The sequence below is a fragment of the Pecten maximus genome, chromosome 7 (genome assembly GCF_902652985.1).
Source record: "Pecten maximus chromosome 7, xPecMax1.1, whole genome shotgun sequence".
Classification (NCBI taxonomy): domain Eukaryota; kingdom Metazoa; phylum Mollusca; class Bivalvia; order Pectinida; family Pectinidae; genus Pecten; species Pecten maximus.
This window is the reverse complement of record NC_047021.1, coordinates 11,299,719-11,324,923: the sequence shown is the minus strand read 5'-3', so window position 1 is coordinate 11,324,923 and position 25,205 is coordinate 11,299,719. Positions and strand designations below refer to the sequence as shown.

The following is a 25,205-nucleotide window of genomic DNA, read 5'->3' as shown; positions in this document are numbered from 1 at the left end:
ATTAATTAACAGACCTACATTTAGACAGCCATATGTTACATTAATTAACAGACCTACATTCAGACTGCCATATTTTATATTAAGAGACCTGCAACCAGGATGTGCCATATGGGAATTGTTCACATATTATAATTCGGATGCCAGAATTCCAGCGTTTACGTTAGCTAGGTTATATAACTTGATTTAATAAAATACAATTATTGTTTGTAAGACAGTTTTTTGTTATGATTTCTACACACCTCTTAAATATTGTAAAAAATGGACTCGTCCTTGTTGAAATCATACATAGGAATGACGTCTGTCTATCTGACTGACTGACTGACTGACAAACTAACTTACTAACTAACTAACTAACTAACTAACTAAAGTAGTGTTAAACGTTAACTCTGGTTATTACATATGGACCTACACTGTACATGACGCCTGGGTGGGAGATTTTATCCCAGACAGAACTGAGGTCCCGGAACGGTTCTAATAGAGCATATCTGAGGTGAGCTACTTTCATCTTTGCAGCCTTGTCGCCAATAATCTTGCAGGTGTCAAATTTTTCGATCAGATATATTTTAGCCCATAACTTTTACTTACTGTGTGGAGTGATCGAGTAGCGGATATTGTACTCGCCTTCAGGCGTCCACCCCCATGTGGTGAGGGGCGACCTTATAATTATTTTAGTTCCTCTCTCATCCGTGCGTTACACTTTTGTGCATGTACAGGTAATGTGGTTTGTTCATAAATATTATTAAATCAATAGATATTACATCCACACGACAGTTAATACATGTACTGATTTACACACGACAGTTAATACATGTACTGATTTACACACGACAGTTAATACATGTACTGATTTACACACGCCCTAGAGTGATCTCACTTCATTGTGGCGATGTGGCGATAGAACACCAATACCAACCCCTTTAACCCCATCCGCACCTTCCATGATGACACCAATGACGTCAGGCGATTGGCAGTAATGCTCAGTAGCTGCCACAAGTTTCATCAGTGATGTCAGTAAAGTCAAAACATAATGATGTAATCAAATGTGCTAATTACTCTCTAATGACATAGATTAGCATCCATCACTCTGTACATCAATTATGATCTAAAATCATTTAGAAAGGATTATAAATTGCACGTTAAAAATGTAACAAAGAAAGTAATACATTGTACATATTATAGGACGTTTTATTTTCCGTACTAAATATGATAACAGACAACACAGAATGAAGTAAATTAGGTGTTATCTTAGTCGGTGTCCATATTCTAGACGATAATTAACCCTTGTCAGTCTCAGACGCCATCTCCGTGACGTAACACTTGCCTGACGGTGTGCAAGCTTGTCTCTTCCGGACGTGGTGGCGCTGATTTCAAGTGACGTAACTACTGACTCCTGTGGGATACACATACCCTCATGGCACTGCCGACCCCTACGCACCAATTAGTAAAGAGGCAGGGGTCATATAACCCAGCATTTTTAATATGAAGCGTCGAGTGCCTTTAATTGCCAGTAGGCTACCACTTAGGGTAGCAGCACAGTATCCATGGTGATAGGGGAAGGAATTCCCCCCGAAGCGATAAAAGTTTTCGTCCGCTAGAGGGCAGCATATGTGTTGTTAGTGAGTCTGGGGATGATACATCGATGGGGGATAGAGCGGAAAACAGTGAAGCTGGGATTATTAACGATAGAATGAAAACTGCCAAACCTGATTTATTTTACAGAGAAAATGGCCAACCAATTACTGTGTGATTTCGGTGATTCCTCGATTGGCACTCGAATCATCAGACGTTTATCTACCAGCAGGACACCTTAAGTAATTTATAAATATTCTCTCTTTTAACATATGTATATAACGACTGTAGAAATCTTGCATGTCGGCTATAATTCCGTGCTCGTTGGTGCGTCCAGTAGCCTGGGATCCCCTACCTACACCTGTGTCTATATGTGTACTCCATTTTATTGTGCTACATCAACTTAACCTGTCTGCGGCTCAGCTGTGTACAAGGATGAGGAAGTGTGCTGTCTATCTACACCCAAGTGTGTAGTGAATGGAATATACTCGTATACATGTAAGTATGAATATCAGAGTACTCGATCAATATGATTACATATGTACAGTGTACGGACGAATGAACTATTCGATACTGAAAACGTACTCAGAATAATATGGGTGTTATTCATGTTATATGAATACTATATACAGTAGTATGGTACATGATGTACATGTTTTGTGCCGCGCAGTACCAAGTACCAGATTACAATGGTGTGGAATCTATGTCCCAAACCATAGAATACACCACAAACAACGAATACTTCAGACAGTGTGAGTATACTTATTGAAACATTAAAAAAAATAATGACTTTATTAATTTCATATGAAACGAGCTTGTTAAATAATTGCTGCATCTAAATATATCAAACGGAAGACGAGTTTTAGATTATCAGTTGTCGGAAGACAGTGCATAGATACACTGTATATATAAGTTATACAGCCAGTTGTCGTATTCTCCTCGGTATAACCAGTTGTCATATTCTCCTCGGTATAACCAGTTGTCGTATTCTCCTCGGTATAACCAGTTGTCGTATTCTCCTCGGTATAACCAGTTGTCGTATTCTCCTCGGTATAACCAGTTGTCGTATTCTCCACGGTATAACCAGTTGTCGTATTCTCCTCGGTATAACCAGTTGTCGGATTCTCCTCGGTATAACTAATTGTCGTATTCTCCACGGTATAACCAGTTGTCGTATTCTCCACGGTATAACCAGTTGTCGGATTCTCCTCGGTATAACCAATTGTCGTATTATCCTCGGTATAACCAGTTGTCATATTCTCCTGGGTATAACCAGTTGTCGGATTCTCCTCGGTATAACCAGTTGTCATATTCTCCTCGGTATAACCAGTTGTCGTATTATCCTCGGTATAACCAGTTGTCGGATTCCCTTCGGTATAACCAGTTGTCGGATTCTCCTCGGTATAACCAGTTGTCGGATTCTCCTCGGTATAACCATTTGTCGTATTCTCCTCGGTATAACCAGTTGTCGGATTCTCCTCGGTATAACCGGTTGTCGTATTCTCCTCGGTATAACCAGTTGTCGGATTCTCCTGTGTATAACCTGTTGTCGCATTCTCCTGGGTATCACCAGTTGTCATATTTCCCTGGGTATAACCAGTTGTCGGATTCTCTTCGGTATAACCAGTTGTCGGATTCTCCTCGGTATAACCAGTTGTCGTGTTCTCCTCGGTATAACCAGTTGTCGGATTCTCCTCGGTATAACCAGTTGTCGTGTTCTCCTCGGTATAATCAGTTGTCGTATTCTCCTCGGTATAACCAGTTGTCGGATTCTCCTCGGTATAACCAGTTGTCAGATTCTCCTAGGTATCACCAGTTGTCGTGTTCTCCTCGGTATAACCAGTTGTCGGATTCTCCTCGGTATAACCAGTTGTCGGATTCTCCTCGGTATAACCAGTTGTCGGATTCTCCTCGGTATAACCAGTTGTCAGATTCTCCTGGGTATAACCAGTTGTCGTGTTCTCCTGGGTATCACCAGTTGTCGTGTTCTCCTCGGTATAACCAGTTGTCGGATTCTCCTCGGTATAACCAGTTGTCGGATTCTCCTCGGTATAACCAGTTGTCGGATTCTCCTCGGTATAACCAGTTGTCGGATTCTCCTGGGTATAACCAGTTGTCGTATTCTCCTCGATATAACCAGTTGTCTTATTATCCTCGGTATAACCAGTTGTCGTATTCTCCTCGGTATAACCAGTTGTCGGATTCTCCTCGGTATAACCAGTTGTCGTATTCTCCTCGGTATAACCGGTTGTCGTATTCTCCTCGGTATAACCAGTTGTCGTATTCACTTCGGTATAACCGGTTGTCGTATTCTCCTCGGTATAACCAGTTGTCGTATTCACTTCGGTATAACCGGTTGTCGTATTCTCCTCGGTATAACCGGTTGTCGTATTCTCCTGGGTATAACCAGTTGTCAGATTCTCCTGGGTATCACCAGTTGTCGTGTTCTCCTCGGTATAACCAGTTGTCGGATTCTCCTCGGTATAACCAGTTGTCGGATTCTCCTCGGTATAACCAGTTGTCGGATTCTCCTGGGTATAACCAGTTGTCGGATTCTCCTCGGTATAACCAGTTGTCGGATTCTCTTCGGTATAACCAGTTGTCGTATTCTCCTGTGTATAACCAGTTGTCGTATTCTCCTGGGTATAACCAGTTGTCGGATTCTCCTCGGTATAACCAGTTGTCGGATTCTCCTCGGTATAACCGGTTGTCGTATTCTCCTGGGTATAACCAGTTGTCGGATTCTCCTCGGTATAACCAGTTGTCGGATTCTCTTCGGTATAACCAGTTGTCGGATTCTCCTCGGTATAACCAGTTGTCGGATTCTCCTCGGTATAACCGGTTGTCGTGTTCTCCTCGGTATAACCAGTTGTCGGATTCTCCTCGGTATAACCAGTTGTCGGATTCTCCTCGGTATAACCAGTTGTCGTATTCTCCTGGGTATAACCAGTTGTCGGATTCTCCTGGGTATAACCAGTTGTCAGATTCTCCTGGGTATAACCAGTTGTCGTGTTCTCCTCGGTATAACCGGTTGTCGGATTCTCTTCGGTATAACCAGTTGTCGGATTCTCCTCGGTATAACCGGTTGTCGTATTCTCCTCGGTATAACCAGTTGTCGGATTCTCCTCGGTATAACCAGTTGTCGTATTCTCCTCGGTATAACCGGTTGTCGTATTCTCCTCGGTATAACCAGTTGTCGTATTCACTTCGGTATAACCGGTTGTCGGATTCTCTTCGGTATAACCAGTTGTCGGATTCTCTTCGGTATAACCAGTTGTCGGATTCACTTCGATATAACCAGTTGTCGTATTCTCCTGGGTATAACCAGTTGTCGTATTCTCCTCTGTATAACCGGTTGTCGTATTCTCCTCGGTATAACCAGTTGTCTGATTCTCTTCGGTATAACCAGTTGTCTGATTCTCCTGGGTATAACCAGTTGTCGTATTCTCCTCGGTATAACCAGTTGTCGGATTCTCTTCGGTATAACCAGTTGTCGGATTCTCCTGGGTATAACCAGTTGTCGGATTCTCCTCGGTATAACCAGTTGCCGGATTCTCCTCGGTATAACCGGTTGTCTTATTCTCCTCGGTATAACCAGTTGTCGTGTTCTCCTCGGTATAACCAGTTGTCGGATTCTCCTGGGTATAACCAGTTGTCGTATTCTCCTGGGTATAACCAGTTGTCGTATTCTCCTCTGTATAACCGGTTGTCGTATTCTCCTCGGTATAACCGGTTGTCGTATTCTCCTCGGTATAACCAGTTGTCGTATTCTCCTGGGTATAACCGGTTGTCGGATTCTCTTCGGTATAACCAGTTGTCGGATTCTCCTGGGTATAACCAGTTGTCGGATTCTCCTCGGTATAACCAGTTGTCGGATTCTCTTCGGTATAACCAGTTGTCGGATTCTCTTCGGTATAACCAGTTGTCGGATTCACTTCGATATAACCAGTTGTCGTATTCTCCTGGGTATAACCAGTTGTCGTATTCTCCTCTGTATAACCGGTTGTCGTATTCTCCTCGGTATAACCAGTTGTCGGATTCTCTTCGGTATAACCAGTTGTCTGATTCTCCTGGGTATAACCAGTTGTCGTATTCTCCTCGGTATAACCAGTTGTCGGATTCTCTTCGGTATAACCAGTTGTCGGATTCTCCTGGGTATAACCAGTTGTCGGATTCTCCTCGGTATAACCAGTTGCCGGATTCTCCTCGGTATAACCGGTTGTCTTATTCTCCTCGGTATAACCAGTTGTCGTGTTCTCCTCGGTATAACCAGTTGTCGGATTCTCCTGGGTATAACCAGTTGTCGTATTCTCCTGGGTATAACCAGTTGTCGTATTCTCCTCTGTATAACCGGTTGTCGTATTCTCCTCGGTATAACCGGTTGTCGTATTCTCCTCGGTATAACCAGTTGTCGTATTCTCCTGGGTATAACCGGTTGTCGGATTCTCTTCGGTATAACCAGTTGTCGGATTCTCCTGGGTATAACCAGTTGTCGGATTCTCCTCGGTATAACCAGTTGTCGGATTCTCTTCGGTATAACCAGTTGTCGGATTCTCCTGGGTATAACCAGTTGTCGTATTCTCCTCGGTATAACCGGTTGTCGTATTCTCCTCGGTATAACCAGTTGTCGTATTCACTTCGGTATAACCGGTTGTCGGATTCTCTTCGGTATAACCAGTTGTCGGATTCTCTTCGGTATAACCAGTTGTCGGATTCACTTCGATATAACCAGTTGTCGTATTCTCCTGGGTATAACCAGTTGTCGTATTCTCCTCGGTATAACCGGTTGTCGTATTCTCCTCGGTATAACCAGTTGTCGGATTCTCTTCGGTATAACCAGTTGTCGGATTCTCCTGGGTATAACCAGTTGTCGTATTCTCCTCGGTATAACCAGTTGTCGGATTCTCTTCGGTATAACCAGTTGCCTGATTCTCCTGGGTATAACCAGTTGTCGGATTCTCCTCGGTATAACCAGTTGTCGGATTCTCTTCGGTATAACCAGTTGTCGTATTTTCCTCGGTATAACCAGTTGTCGTATTCTGGGTATAACCAGTTGTCGTATTCTCCTCGGTATAACCAGTTGTCGTATTCTCCATGGTATAACCAGTTGTCGTATTCTCCACGTTATAAGCAGTTGTCGGATTCTTCTCGGTATAACCAGTTGTCGGATTCTCTTCGGTATAACCAGTTGTCGGATTCTCTTCGGTATAACCAGTTGTCGGATTCTCCTCGGTATAACCAGTTGTCGTATTCTCAACGGTATAACCAGTTGTCGGATTCTTCTCGGTATAACCAGTTGTCGGATTCTCCTCGGTACAACCATTTGTCGTGTTCTCCTCGGTATAACCAGTTGTCGGATTCTCTTCGGTATAACCAGTTGTCAGATTCCCCTCGGTAAAACCAGTTGTCGTATTCTCCACGGTATAAGCGGTTGTCGTATTCTCCACGGTATAATCAGTTGTCATATTCTCCTGGGTATAACCAGTTGTCGTATTATCCTCGGTATAACCAGATGTCGGTTTCTCCTCGGTATAACCAGTTGTCATATTCTCATCGGTATAACAAGTTGTCGGATTATCTTCGATATAACCAGTTGTCGTGTTATCCTCGGTATAATCAGTTGTCGGATTCTCCTCGGTATAACCAGTTGTCGGATTCTCCTCGGTATAACCAGTTGTCGGATTCTCCTCGATATAACCAGTTGTCGGATTCTCCTCGGTATAACCAGTTGTCGTGTTCTCCTCGGTATAATCAGTTGTCGGATTCTCCTCGGTATAATCAGTTGTCGGATTCTCCTCGGTATAACCGGTTGTCGTATTCTCCTCGGTATAACCAGTTGTCGGATTCTCCTCGATATAACCAGTTGTCGGATTCTCCTCGGTATAACCAGTTGTCGTGTTCTCCTCAGTATAATGTCGTATTATCCTCGGTATAACCAGTTGTCGTATTCTCCTGGGTATAACCAGTTGTCGTATTCTCCTCGGTATAACCAGTTGTCGTATTCTCCTCGGTATAACCAGTTGTCGAATTCTCTACGGTATAACCAGTTGTCGGATTCTCCTCGGTATAAGCAGTTGTCGTATTCTCCTCGGTATAACCAGTTGTCGTGTTCTCCTCAGTATAATGTCGTATTCTCCTCGGTATAACCAGTTGTCGTATTATCCTCGGTATAACCAGTTGTCGTATTATCCTCGGTATAACCAGTTGTCGTATTATCCTCGGTTTAACCAGTTGTCGTATTATCCTCGGTATAACCGGTTGTCGTGTTCTCCTCGGTATAACCAGTTGTCGGATTCTCCTCGGTATAACCAGTTGTCGTATTCTCTTCGGTATAACCAGTTGTCGTATTCTCCTCGGAATAACCAGTTGTCAGATTCTCCTCGGTATAACCAGTTGTCGTATTATCCTCGGTATAAGCAGTTGTCGTATTCTCGGTATAACCAGTTGTCGGATTCTCCTCGGTATAACCAGTTGTCGGATTCTCCTCGGTATAACCAGTTGTCGAATTCTCCTCGGTATAACCAGTTGTCGGATTCTCCTCGGTATAGTTGGTTTTCGGATATCCTTTCGACACACAGGCCAACGGTTCGTGATTCAACATGACAAACACACAAGCTAGGTAGTTAGTGTTATTTTAGCTGATACAATATTATCAAGTTGAACACGGGATATGTTACTTTGAAGAATTCAAAATTGTTTTCTTCTCTTTTTTACAGATAATCATTTGATCGACTTAATACGTAGCTGTTGATTTTAGATGTCAAAATTCATCCAGCTTTATTGAAACAGTAAATTTCAACACAGTGTGTAAGTGTTTTCTAAAAGAGGAACTTGTATTTTCAACGAGGCCACTCGATGACAGTGGTTAGGATAATGTGCTGTATGATTTGAGAACCGGTACGAGGGAGGTCTGTTGGTTTTTATGTACGTTACGATAAAGAGGTACAGTAATGACTTAGTTACGGCGTTATGCATACTAATTACTCCCGGGCTAACCAGGTTACACAAAATGGGCTCCAATCTCCTCCACTGTTTGAACCCAAATCTGGGAAGTGAGACATTTTGGATCAGTTTCCAGTGGATGTTTAGATCCTTGGCCATTAAGGAGGAATGTCAGCATCTGTTTTATTTCTCAATTATTTAGCAAACAATGTTGTTTACATAATGTTTTAATGGCGACCACGTGGTATAGAGATACACACTCGGCTGTCAGCACTAACTGGCTGTATGTGATTCCCTCCCACCACAACATATTGTAATGATCAGTGCGCTTCTTTAAACTCCATAATTTTATATTGTGTAGAATCTAAGTCACGAACTCCATGATTTTATATTGTGTAGAATCTAAGTCACGAACTCCATTATTTCATGTTGTGTAGAATCTAAGTCACGAACTCCATGATTTTATATTGTGTAGAATCTAAGTCACGAACTCCATTATTTCATGTTGTGTAGAATCTAAGTCACGAACTCCATGATTTTATATTGTGTAGAATCTAAGTCACGAACTCCATTATTTCATGTTGTGTAGAATCTAAGTCACGAACTCCATGATTTTATATTGTGTAGAATCTAAGTCACGAACTCCATGATTTTATATTGTGTAGAATCTAAGTCACGAACTCCATGATTTTATGTTGTGTAGAATCTAAGTCACGAACTCCATGATTTTATATTGTGTAGAATCTAAGTCACGAACTCCATGATTTTATATTGTGTAGAATCTAAGTCACGAACTCCATGATTTTATATTGTGTAGAATCTAAGTCACGAACTCCATGATTTTATATTGTGTAGAATCTAAGTCACGAACTCCATAATTTTATATTGTGTAGAATCTAAGTCATGAACTTCATTATTTCATATTGTGTAGTACCTGAGTTATGAACTTAATAATAACATTTTGTAAAGTACCTAAGTAATTACCTAAGTCATGCGTCTATAATATAAGTTTTATTTCATGCTATATAAGTTATATTTTATTTCATCCTTCATTCCAAGCAATGTTTTTATGGATGATGAAACAGTCACAACAAGTTGAAAAGTGCCGACCTTTCAGGTTATTGGTATATATAACAAGCCGTCATTCTAAATCGATAAAATGCGGGTAAAACAGAACAGAAGACGTACATATGTACCCGAGGATCATAAAAAAACGTACAATAAGATACATGTAAAATGTACCGGAAACTTAATCGACGACACATACCATGCTTACGTTTTGATACCGAAAACCAGGACTGTGAAATGTATCATCGACTTTTAATCAATTTCGCTTTACGTTTCCTACACGAATGTAATATTGTATTTATCAAATAACTTCTAACTTAATTTTCCTTCTCACTTTCCTTAATGCGTTTTCATTTTGACATTGAAAAGTCTCTATTTTGAGCGACCTCCCGGGTTAATGAAAATGACCCTCTTTCGTCGAATACCGTTTGTGGAATCTGTTTTACAATCGGAAATCAGAAAGTGAAGCCACCGATTGCGGCTATATTTCAGATTTTAACTGAAAGTAGAGCTTAATGATTGGTTCTGACGTCATTTCTTTCGATATTATCCGTATTAACCTAATTAATTCTAAGTCTTCTTACCAAAAATACCCTGTTGGATAAACTGGACAAAGTGATTATGAGGTGAAACCTCGGTTGCTTTTATTATGGAGATTAGTCCAATAGTTTGCTCGCTTGAATGCAGTCGATTGTGTGATGTAAAGTAGGCCCGTTCATCGCTAGGAACAGTGAATTATTACACGGGTAATTTCTATCATTTATATAGAGCAATTGAAACGTACATGTATTAATACCTTATATCTTATACATCATCGATGTGTACATCTTATATATCATCCGTGTGTACATTATATACATCATACGTGTGTATATTATATACATCATCCGTGTGTACATTATATACATCATCCGTGTGTATCTTATATACATCATCCGTGTGTACATTATATACATCATCCGTGTGTACATTATATACATCATCCGTGTGTACATAATATACATCATCCGTGTGTACATCATATACATCATCCGTGTGTATCTTATATACATCATCCATGTGTACATTATATACATCATCCGTGTGTACATTATATACACCATCCGTGTGTACATTATATACATGTACATCATCCGTGTGTACATTATATACATCATACGTGTGTACATTATATACATCATCCGTGTGTACATTATATACATCATCCGTGTGTACATTATATACATCATCCGTGTGTACATTATATACATCATCCGTGTGTACATTATATACATCATCCGTGTGTATCTTATATACATCATCCGTGTGTATATTATATACATCATCCGTGTGTACATTATATACATCATCCGTGTGTACATTATATACATGTACATCATCCGTGTGTACATCATATACATCATCCGTGTGTACATTATATACATCATCCGTGTGTACATTATATACATGTACATCATCCGTATGTACATTATATACATCATCCGTGTGTACATTATATACATCATCCGTGTGTATCTTATATACATCATCCGTGTGTACATTATATACATCATCCGTGTGTACATTATATACATCATCCGTGTGTACATTATATACATCATCCGTGTGTACATTATATACATCATCCGTGTGTATCTTATATACATCATCCATGTGTACATTATATACATCATCCGTGTGTACATTATATACATCATCCGTATGTACATTATATACATCATCCGTGTGTACATTATATACATGTATATCATCCGTGTGTACATCATATACATCATCCATGTGTACATTATATACATCATCCGTGTGTACAATATATACATCATCCGTGTGTATATTATATACATCATCCGTGTGTACATTATATACATCATACGTGTGTACATCATATACATCATCCGTGTGTACATTATATACATCATCCGTGTGTACATTATATACATCATCCGTGTGTACATTATATACATCATCCGTGTGTACATTATATACATGTACATCATCCGTGTGTACATTATATACATGTACATCATCCGTGTGTACATTATATACATGTACATCATCCGTGTGTACATTATATACATCATCCGTGTGTACATTATATACATCATCCGTGTGTATATTATATACATCATCCGTGTGTACATTATATACATGTACATCATCCGTGTGTACATTATATACATGTACATCATCCGTGTGTACATCATATACATCATCCGTGTGTACATTATATACATGTACATCATCCGTGTGTACATCATATACATCATCCGTGTGTACATTATATACATCATCCGTGTGTACATTATATACATCATCCGTGTGTACATTATATACATGTACATCATCCGTGTGTACATTATATACATCATCCGTGTGTACATCATATACATCATCCGTGTGTATATTATATACATCATCCGTGTGTACATTATATACATCATCCGTGTGTACATTATATACATCATCCGTGTGTACATCATATACATCATCCGTGTGTACATTATATACATCATCCGTGTGTACATTATATACATGTACATCATCCGTGTGTACATTATATACATGTACATCATCCGTGCGTGCATTACATACAGCCGTTATAATTACATCGGGTTGTTTAACTTGATAAATAAGTTTGATTAAGTTGTAGATATTCGTTTTGATATCACATTTTACTCTGAGGATTCGTTTTGATGTCACATTTTACTCTGAGGAATCTAACAAATACAACCAACAGATAAGACGTTAGGTAAATAAGAACTATAATCCCATGCGTAAAGTAACGTAATATAATAATTTTTTTCTCGCGAGAGTGTGTCAGTACGTTATGTCTCAAGCCTTGCCCCTGTTTGACCCAGGGTAAATTGCATGTGATTATGCTAATGACCGCCCTCCTAATTGATACAGAAGGCGTCAGTTAACTCGTCGCACGCGCGCCGTATTAAGTGAGGTGAAGTGTTGTGGATTTAATTGCGCGGGTATCAATTACCTACGTTCTCGTGTGTGTGGCATGTCAAGTCATTAGTCTCTATCATCACTGACGTCGTACACATGTGTTTATAACCCATCGACACCCAACGAACGCGTGACGTCGTACACATGTGTGTTAATAATCTACCGACTCAGCAACGAACACGTGACGTCGTACACATGTGTTTATAACCCTTCGACACCCAACGAACGCTAGAAGGCGTACACGTGTGTTTCTAACCCTTCGACACCCAACGAACACGTGACGGCGTACTCATTTGTGATTATAATCTACCGACACACCAACGAACGCTGAACGGCGTAAACGTGTGTTTACAATCTACCGACACATCAACGAACGCGTGACGGCGTGGTCATGTGTGTTTATAATCTATCGACACATCAACGAACACGTGACTGCGTCCACGTGTGTTTATAATCTACCGACACACCAACGGACACGTGACGGTGTACACGTGGGTTTATAATCTACCGACACACCAACGAACACGTGACGGCGTACACGTGTGTTTACAATCTACCGACACACCAACGAACACGTGACGGCGTACCCATGTGTGTTTATAATCTACCGACATACCAACGACCGCGTGACGGCGTACACGTGTGTTTATAATCTACCGACACACCAACGAACGCGTGACGGCGTGGTCATGTGTGTTTATAATCTATCGACACATCAACGAACACGTGACTGCGTCCACGTGTGTTTATAATCTACCGACACACCAACGGACACGTGACGGTGTACACGTGGGTTTATAATCTACCGACACACCAACGAACACGTGACGGCGTACACGTGTGTTTATAATCTACCGACACACCAACGAACACGTGACGGCGTACACGTGTGTTTATAATCTACCGACACACCAACGAACGCGTGACGGCGTACACGTGTGTTTATAATCTACCGACACACCAACGAACACGTGACGGCGTACACGTGTGTTTACAATCTACCGACACACCAACGAACACGTGACGGCGTACCCATGTGTGTTTATAATCTACCGACATACCAACGACCGCGTGACGGCGTACACGTGTGTTTATAATCTACCGACACACCAACGAACGCGTGACGGCGTGGTCATGTGTGTTTATAATCTATCGACACATCAACGAACACGTGACTGCGTCCACGTGTGTTTATAATCTACCGACACACCAACGGACACGTGACGGTGTACACGTGGGTTTATAATCTACCGACACACCAACGAACACGTGACGGCGTACACGTGTGTTTATAATCTACCGACACACCAACGAACGCGTGACGGCGTACACGTGTGTTTATAATCTACCGACACACCAACGAACACGTGACGGCGTACACGCGTGTTTATAATCTACCGACACACCAACGAACACGTGACGGCGTACACGTGTGTTTATAATCTACCGACACACCAACGAACGCGTGACGGCGTACTCATTTGTGTTTATAATCTACCGACACACCAACGAACACGTGACAGCGTACACGTGGGTTTATTATCTACCGACACACCAACGAACGCGTGACGGCGTACACATGTGTATTAAACGCATGCACGAAGTCTTAATTTAGCATTTGCATCAGCACCTGGGACAAATCATGTTTAATTCTACAGACACGCCCTCCATGTGGAGGGGGCGAGTTTGTGGGGTAGGTAAACATCGTTTGCGCATTACGGTTGGCTCAGTCCTAGACTAGATAGCATATAGTCTGCAAATAAGATAAGTGTTTGAATACTCTGTTGAAATGTGGCCTAATTCAAATGAAAAGTAAAGGATCTCTACATCAAAGTAAAGTCTGCCCAAGCAATTATCATTAATTGTCATGTTGTTTTAATATACTCGTAGAATTAGAGAATATAGTGTAAGACGGTACTATGTCTCCTTAAGGTCAGATAAACATCGACAACGAGACTTCCTGTATAGTCCGATCTGAATGACCTGTCGTGTTCAACTTTGATCAGCACATATGGGGAAAGTCGTGCATTACCTATGTATATATATGCAACAATCTTAAATGATGTACAAGACCGTCCACATTGACGAATCAGTTGTGTGGACTAAGCGGTAGTAACTGATTTACTGGTGACTGATGTACTGGTGACAGCTGTACTGGTGACAGTGTAACGGGTTCGAATCCTGTATGGTATGTCTCCCCATTATAAGAGGTTGTTTGTTTTTGGGGGGGAGGGTGCATTTTGTTTTACATGTGTCGGTGCATATCCTTGCCCTGTGCTGTCGTGATTGTGTCCTTGGACAAGATACTTTACCCTAATTCTTCTAAACGACATGTGTCGGCCCTTCGTATGCAGTCACCAGCTATTACAAGGAGACACCGCCTTAAAATGTCCCTGGTTTGTTGACGGGGCGATAAACCCAGCAAACAAACATTATGTACTAAATGTTAAAGTGTACGGTATCTTTTTCACTTTTATCTTTCCAAAATTAACGTTCCGAACTGAAAAATGGAAATATATATCAACAAAGAAAAAGGAAACCATTTTAGTCTTTTATTTATGAATAGGCCTAACAAGTATCCTAATTACATGTATATGAAAATATACTTGTTCATGTAGCTAATTGTGGATTTTCGCCTCTTGCCTTAAACGTTATACATTGTGCTTTAAAAAAGAATGTCTAAAATAGTTCTTTTTTTTCAGAACAGGTGCTGTTGTGATGATCTCCAAGACAGAGTCGCGTCATAAAGGCGAGAATAACCGAGACTAAACGAGATTTGACACATTAACAGTACTGCACATCTTGTTACCAGTTATGATGTAACGAGGTAAGTAAACATCGCGGTGAAATTTGACCAAACACTCAATGTTTTTGTAAAGTATCATGTTCTTGTAGACGAGCATTGATGACGTAATGTAGCGTATCTAATGGCGGGAACAGACAAGGTGGAGGTTCACAGACAGCAGTCTGAACAGGCTTAGAACATTCATATCAATACCTCATTTCCAGTTGTGATATCTTCATGACGAAAATGACAAATAGTGATTATAAATCACTCTACTGTAAATTACGTTTAGCCGAATAGTCAAACTATGACCCACGTCGTTTTAGAAATACTCTTGAACATGTTGACGCTTGCTATGGCGTTGGTCCTGTATATAGTTTTAAATCAAACGTTTTCCATTACATATCGAGTGTGTTCCTTTGGAATTATATGATATGATAGAATAAATATAGACCTACACATGTTGCCAAGTCATAAAACAACATATAGATTGGCTATTTCTTCAACTAAGATCACGTCATTCCAGCAAAAGTCTAACGTCATCTAAATATTTGCAATGAAGCGATGTGTCAAACCGACACTGACTGCATTGGTACATATCTTTATATATTTAAGGAAATGTCTTTTAGTTATTAAAACAGTTTAGACTTGTAATGGAATTTAAAGTATAAATCAGGTAAAATATCACCAATATTGATCTCTATTGCTTTAACACTACATTTGTGTAAGTATTGATAGAATGGGAGAAAATAAACACTCTGATCATCGTTGACAGCTTCAATATATGATTTCAACTCAAAGGGATACCTTATTAATCTGGAAATGATACATAACAGGTCAATCGCAACATCTCGGGAAAATTCCGGCAACACTCGGAAATCTACTCCGGAGTGTTGCCGGGAATTTCCCCCGAGATGTTGCGATTGATAACAGGTGACAGTGAAGTGTACCAATTATTTCCTGCCATTAAACTTGTTTTGTTTTAAAAATTGGCTAACTATCTTTACCGCTTCTCTTAAGAGTATGACGATATCAGAATATGTATCACCTTGTTGTCTTTGTAGATCTATGCGTGAATATGACAACACCGGTCCAGGGATTGCTGCTACACTGGCCAGTGATAGTTGTCTCCCTTGTGTGTTGGAGCGCCCTCCCATTAACAGACGGTCTACAACAAATGTGTATGTAATGACGTGTACATCACCTATCAGACATTTAACGTTGTTAGTATCATGATACCTGATATGTTTAGTATACATTACCGCACGCGCAGGCATCATTACACGTGCATCATGTGTAATACCGCTCGTAATGAAGTATTGATTAGGTTCGCATTCCATCAGGAGTCGTGACCGAGGTCTGACTGTGTGCCTATACACTCCTGATTGTCCACACGTGAAACACTCTGTAAAACTTTTCATTTTATATATCTACCAGCATCGCAAGACACATCCACATTGATTTCTAATAAATTTCAGATATAGTTATATATATAAATAGCCATTTTTCAATTACAAAGGAATTTTAAACTACATGTATCTACAGTATTATGTAAAATTTTACCTTCTAAAAACGCACTGAAACAGTGTTGTTCGGCCCATAATACGTTAAGATACAATGACAGAAAATTTTACCTTCTAAAAACGCACCGAAACAGTGTTATTCGGCCCATAATACGTTAAGATACACTGTTGCATCCGCCAGGCTATTGTACTGTATGTATATGTAACTTCAATGGTGGTGTTCCGTAATTTATTAAGAAATATATTTTAATGGTTATAAACAAGGTATAACCAACTAGTATGACACTTGCTACATACACATAGACGGTACACTTCATCACGACACACTGATATTACATACTACGAATATGTTCAAAAGCTTTTTAATGCGTTATAGCGGGAAATAGCTGATACCATTACAAACCCGGGATTCGATAACGGACAGTGATCATATTAATATAGTATTTGATAGGAGACGCCACATTGAGATTCGGCGAGTTGTAGAGAAGTCCATGATGTCGTTAGGATTCGGACAAACGACAAACAGGATATGGGTAGAAGTCGGAGAGACGAACATGTTTGGTATATATCGTAGCTAGGAGTCTGAGAAACGATTATGTGGTAGTTTGGAGTCTGAGAGACGATTATATCGTAGTTTGGAGTCGGAGAGACGATTATATCGTAGTTTGGGGTCGGAGAGACGATTATATCGTAGTTTGGAGTCTGAGAGACGTTTATATCGTAGTTTGGAGTCTGAGAGACGATTGTATCGTAGTTTGGAGTCGGAGAGACGATTATATCGTAGTTTGGAGTCGGAGAGACGATTATATCGTAGTTTGGAGTCGGAAAGACGATCATATCGTAGTTTAGAGTCTGAGAGACAATTATATCGTAGTTTGGAGTCGGAGAGACGTTTATATCGTAGTTTGGAGCCGGAGAGACGTTTATATCGTAGTTTGGAGTCGGAGAGACGATTATATCGTAGTTTAGAGTAGGAGAGACGATTATATCGTAGTTTGGAGTCGGAGAGACGATTATATCGTAGTTTGGAGTCGGAGAGACGATTATATCGTAGTATGGAGTCGGAGAGACGATTATATCGTAGTTTGGAGTCGGAGAGACGATTATATCGTAGTTTGGAGTCGGAGAAACGATTATATCGTAGTTTGGAGTCTGAGAGACGATTATATCGTTGTTTGGAGTCGGAGAGACGATTATATCGTAGTTTGGAGTCGGAGAGACGATTATATCGTAGTTGAGATTCGGAGAGACGATTATATCGTAGTTTTGAGTCGGAGAGACGATTATATCGTAGTTTTGAGTCGGAGAGACGAGTATATCGTAGTTTGGAGTCTGAGAGACGATTATATCATAGTTTAGAGTCGGAGAGACGATTATATCGTAGTTTAAAGTCGGAGAGACGATGCTATTGTAGTTCGGAGTCTGAGAGACGATTATATCGTAGTTTGGAGTCTGAGAGACGATTATATCGTAGTTTGGAGTCTGAGAGAAAATTATATCGTAGTTTGGAGTCGGAGAGACGATTATATCGTAGTTTGGGGTCGGAGAGACGTTTATATCGTAGTTTGGAGTCGGAGAGACGTTTATATCGTAGTTTGGAGTCTGAGAGACGATTGTATCGTAGTTTGGAGTCGGAGAGACGATTATATCGTAGTTTGGAGTCGGAGAGACGGTTATATCGTAGTTTGGAGTCAGAGAGACGATCATATCGTAGTTTGGAGTCTGAGAGAAAATGATATCGTAGTTTGGAGTCGGAGAGACGATCATATCGAAGTTTAGAGTCTGAGAGACAATTATATCGTAGTTTGGAGTCGGAGAGACGATTATATCGTAGTTTGGAGTCGGAGAGACGTTTATATCGTAGTTTGGAGTCGGAGAGACGTTTATATCGTAGTTTGGAGTCGGAGAGACGATTATATCGTAGTTTGGAGTCGGAGAGACGATTATATCGTAGTTTGGAGTCGGAAAGACGATTATATCGTAGTTTGGAGTCTGAGAGACGATTATATCGTAGTTGAGAGTCGGAGAGACGATTATATCGTAGGTTTGAGTCGGAGAGACGATTATATCGTAGTTTGGAGTCGGAGAGACGAGTATATCGTAGTTTGGAGTCGGAGAGACGAGTATATCGTAGTTTGGAGTCGGAGAGACGATTATATCATAGTTTAGAGTCGGAGAGACGATTATATCGTAGTTTGGAGTCGGAGAGACGATGATATCGTAGTTTAAAATCGGAGAGACGATGATATTGTAGTTCGGAGTCTGAGAGACGATTATATCGTAGTTTGGAGTCGGAGAGACGTTTATATCGTAGTTTGGAGTCGGAGAGATGATTATATCGTAGTTTGGAGTCTGAGAGACGATTATATCGTAGTTTGGAGTCGGAGAGACGTTTATATCGTAGTTTGGAGTCGGAGAGATGATTATATCGTAGTTTGGAGTCAGAGAGACGATTATATCGTAGTTTGGAGTCACTTTACTAGCAGCTGTTTTAAATAACAAAAAAATATTGACATCGATGTGAAACATTCAATCATTGTCTTGAAGAACCGAAAGATTTGAAAGAATTTTATCGTCAGTAGATCGCTTGCTTTCAGGCCTACACTGTTATTGACCCATTTCATAGGAACAGTATTAAAGTTTCCTTTTCTTGTATGATAGAATAAACACGATCACCCGTCCCAGTATTATAAGCAAACTATGTTCCTATATTCTAGATGCTTGTTAATATACTAAATCGTATTATTGACAAGCATAATTATATGCTGATCAAATGCGGACTGCGATGATCGTAAATCTTAAAGATGAGTTCCGAGTTTTCAATCTGTATCACCCATAACATCTAACAATATCCGTGCAGTTGGTTTAATATACATATATTTTGGCTGTGGGTGAGATGAAAAGGAAAAATCCAGAAATTCTTCGTTCTCTGAGATACAACATTAAAACACCACACTAACAACACATATTGTACAGTAACTTGAGTCTCTATCATTAAAGACATTCAACCACACTGATACCACAAATTCATTTAAATATTTGTATGGTCTGCATGCCACTTTCAAGAGAATTATTAAAATTTTTCGTAAATCTACATTTTCAAGATTTACATATCATAAGTAAACGAGTTATGTTCCTCCAAATTACCAGATGTGCTACTGGTCATGAAAATAGTTATTGTAAAACTAAGCTATATAAATATATTGTATCGTATGTTGCAGTGAATACCAACTCGTCCCGTTCCTGTAATCAGCCACATTATTACGAGTTTGATAGTATTTACGATGTCAGCTCTAACACGGCTGTGACAGGAAGTAAGTGCGAGGTGACCTTCACCAAGTCCACCTGGAGTGACACCATGTGGGAACAGCGTTGTAGTCTTTGTGTAAAGATCAATACCTTCACCATCCACAGCTGTCACTTCAAAATGATCTACCACGACGGTCTCGCCGACGTCAAACCAAAGGTAAGGGATATACTGGTCACGTGGCAGACATCAATCCAAAGGTGAGGACTTTACTGGTCACGTGGCCGACATCAATCCAAAGGTGAGGACTTAACTGGTCACGTTACCAACGTCAACCCAAAGGTGAGGACTTAACTGGTCACGTGGCCAATGTCGAACCAAAGATTGGAACTTTACTGGTGATATAGCCGACGAAAACACCCAAGGTAAGGGCTTTGCTGATCACGTGGCTAACGTCAATTTAAGATTAGGGATTTTACTGGATGAGTGTTGTAAAGGCCATATGTTCGACGTTTAGCAGGTGAGATATTTACCAGGTTACGTCAAATACAGGTGAGATATTTACATGTACCAGCTTACGTCAAATACAGGTGAGATATTTACCGGGTTACATCAAATACAGGTGAGATATTTACCAGGTTACGTCAAATACAGGTGAGATATTTACCAGGGGACGTCAAATACAGGTGTGATATTTACCAGGCGACGTCAAATACAGGTGAGATATTTACATGTACCAGCTTACGTCAAATACAGGTGAGATATTTACCAGGTTACGTCAAATACAGGTGAGATATTTACCAGGTTACGTCAAATAAAGGTGAGATATTTACCAGGCGACGTCAAATACAGGTGAGATATTTACCAGGTTACGTCAAATACAGGTGAGATATTTACCAGGTTACGCCAAATAAAGGTGAGATATTTACCAGGCGACGTCAAATAAAGGTGAGATATTTACCAGGTTACGTCAAATACAGGCGAGATATTTACCAGGCGACGTCAAATACAGGTGAGATATTTACCAGTTTACGTCAAATAAAGGTGAGATATTTACCAGGTTACGTCAAATACAGGCGAGATATTTACCAGGGGACGTCAAATACAGGTGAGATATTTACCAGGCGACGTCAAATACAGGTGAGATATTTACAAGGCGACGTCAAACAAAGATGATAATTATTATAATTACTAGGCGACATCAAATTTCTTGTCTTGTTGAAGTTGCTACATCCATTCTTATTAGGTTTATTTTGGACGACTTTATTTTCCATAAGGATATTTGACATTTTGCTTGGCTGACCCTTAGCCGTTTGCGTGGTTTCGGGTCAGGGTTAGTGTTAGGCGTTATTCTGTTATAAACAGTTATATAAATGTCTGATTTTATATGTTTCTTTATCCCGGGATATGCATATTGATATACATTGTACATTGAATATTTTATTGTAGACGTTCGACTGTCACACATTCCCGCCATTGTTATGGTGTTCTAGTAACAACGACCTGAAACTCGTTTTCAAGGAACTGAAGAAATACAAGGGAGATAAATACACAATTGATCTGCAGGTGAAACCCTACTGCTCCAAAAACAACACTAAAGGTGAGTCGAACCCTGGGAACGGCCACCCTGCCCTACATAGAATACATACAACTGTATGATAGTCCGTCCGGCTAAGATAAGGACGATTTGGTTGATAGTTATGACACTTAACTAGCAGCTGCTTGGAATAACGAAAATTTTGACGTATTTTCAAGGTCACTTACAAAGTAGGATTCAATCTTTTACTTGAAGAACCGAAATATCTGAAAGAATGTTATCGTTTGTAGATCGCTTGCTTTAGGGCTACACTGTTATTGAATTTGCATAATTGAATTAAAGACTACAACGCTTACGAATATCCGCCTTGTCGCCGTTAAAACCATCCAACGATCTCCTCTAGTCTGGCCTACAGTACCTGTAAAAGCCTGGTAATTATTAAGAGCCATAGAATATACACTTAATCTTTTTATCTGTAGGAAATGCGAGGCCGACACCCTCTCCGCCAGGGAAGACGTATGAGGAGAAGGTCCGAGAGGAAGAAAAGCGAAGGAGAGACACTGTCATCATCGCTGGTTCTCTCATTTCTACCGTGTCAATCATGTTTGTACTGTGCTACCTCACATACTCCTGCTGGAAACGGAGAAACCCACGACCAAACACTTCCTCCCAACCCCCGGGTACCTCTAGTAGGGGTTCAAGCTCTACCCGGTCAAATCATAACAAACCCCCGGGTAAGACTTCACCACCAATGTAGCTAAGGCACCCTCACCCACGGGCACTTCAGAAAGGGACGGGGCAACATCTAAGAAAAGCCTCATGCTGACGCAATCCTACTTTTTGGCAACTTAAAAAGGGCCGACCTTTATTTTTTTTCTTACCCGAACATACCTTTTCTAATTATATCATGTTTTATAATATAACAGCTATGTCGTACAAATGTATATATATACAACCTATTATATGTATTGGCAGAGAGTCAAACTCTCTTGGCGAACGTTTTACTTACCGTACTATTGTCATTTTGATAAAGATGTTAGTGAGTTAAAGATGTATTTATTGAAACTTTCGTTATTACCAATCTTCCGTTAGTTACAAACCCTCGTTAAATTCTCGTTAGTTACCAAACTCTCGTTAGTTACCAAACCTTGGTTAGATTCTCGTTAGTTACCAGACTCTCATTAGTTACCAAACGTTCGTTAGTTACCCCCACCTGACCTGTGATACACCTGCCGTTTGAATTTTCGCTCTACGTACATGTAATCAGTGACGCACAAGTTATCACCTTTCTAGATAAAATAAATCTTTAGATTTGATGTTATTGCATGAATTTTTCGGGGAAGTGCAAGGAGAATCACTCTAATAATGTGTTACGTTTTTCCAATCAGGGGTTATTGCTAATACGAGGATTCCAATGGACCGGCACCACGGTGATAATCATTCCCGAGAGGGTCAGACCCAGCCCTGGTATACAATGCACCCAATGACCCTACCGTCGTCAGAGCTACATAGTCAGGGTTACACGCCCTCCCATGACCAGTGGCTGGACACAAGGTAAATTATTACACCTAAAGGACATACAGTATACCGGGAGTAAAATCGTAAGAGATGTGCCGGCCGATACACGTTTTCTACTACAATTTAATCGTAGCGTTTGCGTAGTAATTGGTAACTTTGGCTTGTAAGATTTTGTCTATATTGTATTGCAATGGTCATACATTGAATTTTTCATAAGATTATTTTTTCATTATTTTAGATACACAAAGTTACCAGAACTGAATCCGAAGCCGACAGAAATGAAAGGCTATACATATGTGCCGCCCCACCCTCACCGTCTCTCTCCTACAAAGGAAGTAGTATTCCACGAGGACATGCCACGCCCACTCAGACCGGATGTTCACTCGTATGATGCGGATGTGGATTTACCTCAAATGACAGGCCCTTCGCCTCTCCCTCCTCCTCTTCCTCCGAGACCAAACCTCCCACAATACCAATCAAAACAGTATTTTATATGATGATGGCGAGTTATCTCCCTTTGTGAACTCTGTTGAATCCTGACACTGTGCGAGTAAGATAGTGCCGTGGATGTGGTACCGCCGGATATGTGGTGCATAATGTAGTAAGGAACAGATCATCATCTCACCTGCTGGAATCCACATGTGTACATCTCAGAATGAAGTGACCTATAATCTATGTATAGGTGTACATTACCCGCACTGTCAAAATGTATAACAATATTTTGTTGTGTTTATGTGTGTACAAGTTCTGAAATTGCTCGAATAATGACAACCATTTTGTGAACACGAGAGGTTTTCATTCTACTGATTTGTATGTACAACTGTAAGGCCATGTATGTAGATTTCTGGCAAGTTTACAGACATGCGATGTGAAAGCCTGTTCATGGTCATATATTTGTTTCTAAAAACCGATTAGAAATATGAGTTTTATTAGTGAAACCCTATTTATTTATAGTATTTATTAGAAAATTCCAATTTCGTTTATATAATCCATGTATTATATGTGTTGTATATTAGTTCTATTGCGAGTTTCACACCTTTTTGTAAATTTTCCATTCGATTTTCATTCATGTACTTGACCATCTATTACTTGTGTGTTTGTACAATGTTTGTACAATTGAACAGGTATGGCACTAGAGTTTCCATAAAGACTTTACCTCTTACTTGGCTTCCATGATAATGAAATTATGTCTCGAAAAAGTGATGCACCATGGGAAGAAAACAAACACTTATTACTGTATCTTTTATGAAACCAAGAGTTGGTGTCGTAAACATAAACGACATACATTTTGTAAGTATCATTTTGGCCAACATATTCATCTAAAATCGCCTAACTATACACATAATGTATCACAAATAACATTTTACATATGCGACACAGGTAAAAAACAATCACCAGAATGTGTGTCACGTGCCTACAGCATTCATCGGAATGTTTTGTATGTCATGTGTCTAAAACATTCACCGGGATGTATGTCACGTGTCTAAAACATTCCCTGGGATGTCTTTGTATGTCACGTGTCTAAAACATTCACCGGGATGTATGTCACATGTCTAAAACATTCACTGGGGTGTCTTTGTTTGTTACGTGTTTACAATATTTACCGGGATGAATGTCACGTGTCTACTACATTTACCGGTATGAATGTCACGTGTCTACAACATTAACAAGGATGTATGTCTCGTGTCTACAATATTTACCTGTCTGGATGTACTTGTATCATTCAACATCTATGTGCCTTATCAATGTCATGATTACAGTACCATTACATATAAGAGTACAGGTACAATGTAGTTTGTAATATACAAATCAATGTTGTATTTTGGGAAGTGAAATATTCCAGTTATTTTATTAATAAAGAATTTTGTGATTTTTTAATCACGAGTGTTTTATCAATAATTGTGGCATTTTAGCAAACACTGCCGTAATTTAATCGGAAGACAGACACTTCTTTTATACAGTAAGCAAAGGAGATAAACAAAATACCACTGCAGACATCACACTGTATTGTAGGATACATCATGTTTTAAGAGATACTCTATTGTTTGATACATATTATTG

The 25,205-nt window shown here is 40.1% G+C and overlaps 2 protein-coding genes across 3 annotated transcripts; one reads left to right on the top strand and one right to left on the bottom strand.

Annotated features, from left to right (window-relative positions):
* Positions 1-859: 859 nt before the first annotated feature.
* Positions 860-8,630, bottom strand: LOC117331049 (paternally-expressed gene 3 protein-like). Its single transcript, XM_033889643.1, has 3 exons — positions 8,566-8,630; positions 4,490-7,521; positions 860-984 (listed from the first exon to the last, which is right to left on the bottom strand). The coding sequence occupies exons 1-3, from the start codon at positions 8,628-8,630 to the stop codon at positions 860-862; spliced, it is 3,222 nt and encodes a 1,073-aa protein (XP_033745534.1).
* On the top strand, positions 1,541-25,022 carry LOC117331597. 2 transcript variants are annotated; one of them, XM_033890404.1, is made up of 8 exons: positions 1,541-2,067; positions 15,242-15,361; positions 16,384-16,500; positions 20,064-20,308; positions 21,539-21,689; positions 22,106-22,360; positions 23,015-23,180; positions 23,383-25,022. In XM_033890404.1, exons 3-8 carry the CDS (start codon positions 16,398-16,400, stop codon positions 23,639-23,641), a joined length of 1,179 nt encoding a protein of 392 aa, XP_033746295.1. In that variant the 5' UTR covers positions 1,541-2,067; positions 15,242-15,361; positions 16,384-16,397; the 3' UTR covers positions 23,642-25,022. The 2 variants fall into 2 exon arrangements, with proteins under 2 accessions (XP_033746295.1, XP_033746294.1); XM_033890403.1 differs by having other exon boundaries at positions 15,237-15,361.
* Positions 25,023-25,205: the final 183 nt, after the last annotated feature.

Bases quoted from the DNA above. Each gene is read 5' to 3' on its own strand.
- LOC117331049 (XM_033889643.1), bottom strand. From the start codon at position 8,630: ATGTCTCACTTCCCAGATTTGGGTTCAAACAGTGGAGGAGATTGGAGC. The intron at 7,522-8,565 runs GTTAGCCCGGGA...GGTTATACCCAG, and splicing joins AGCCCATTTTGTGTAACCTG to GAGAATACGACAACTGGTTA. The intron at 985-4,489 runs GTTATACCGAGG...AACTTGTGGCAG, and splicing joins CCAGGAGAATACGACAACTG to CTACTGAGCATTACTGCCAA.
- LOC117331597 (XM_033890404.1), top strand. From the start codon at position 16,398: ATGACAACACCGGTCCAGGGATTGCTGCTACACTGGCCAGTGATAGTT. The intron at 16,501-20,063 runs GTATGTAATGAC...CGTATGTTGCAG, and splicing joins AGACGGTCTACAACAAATGT to TGAATACCAACTCGTCCCGT. The intron at 20,309-21,538 runs GTAAGGGATATA...ATTTTATTGTAG, and splicing joins TCGCCGACGTCAAACCAAAG to ACGTTCGACTGTCACACATT.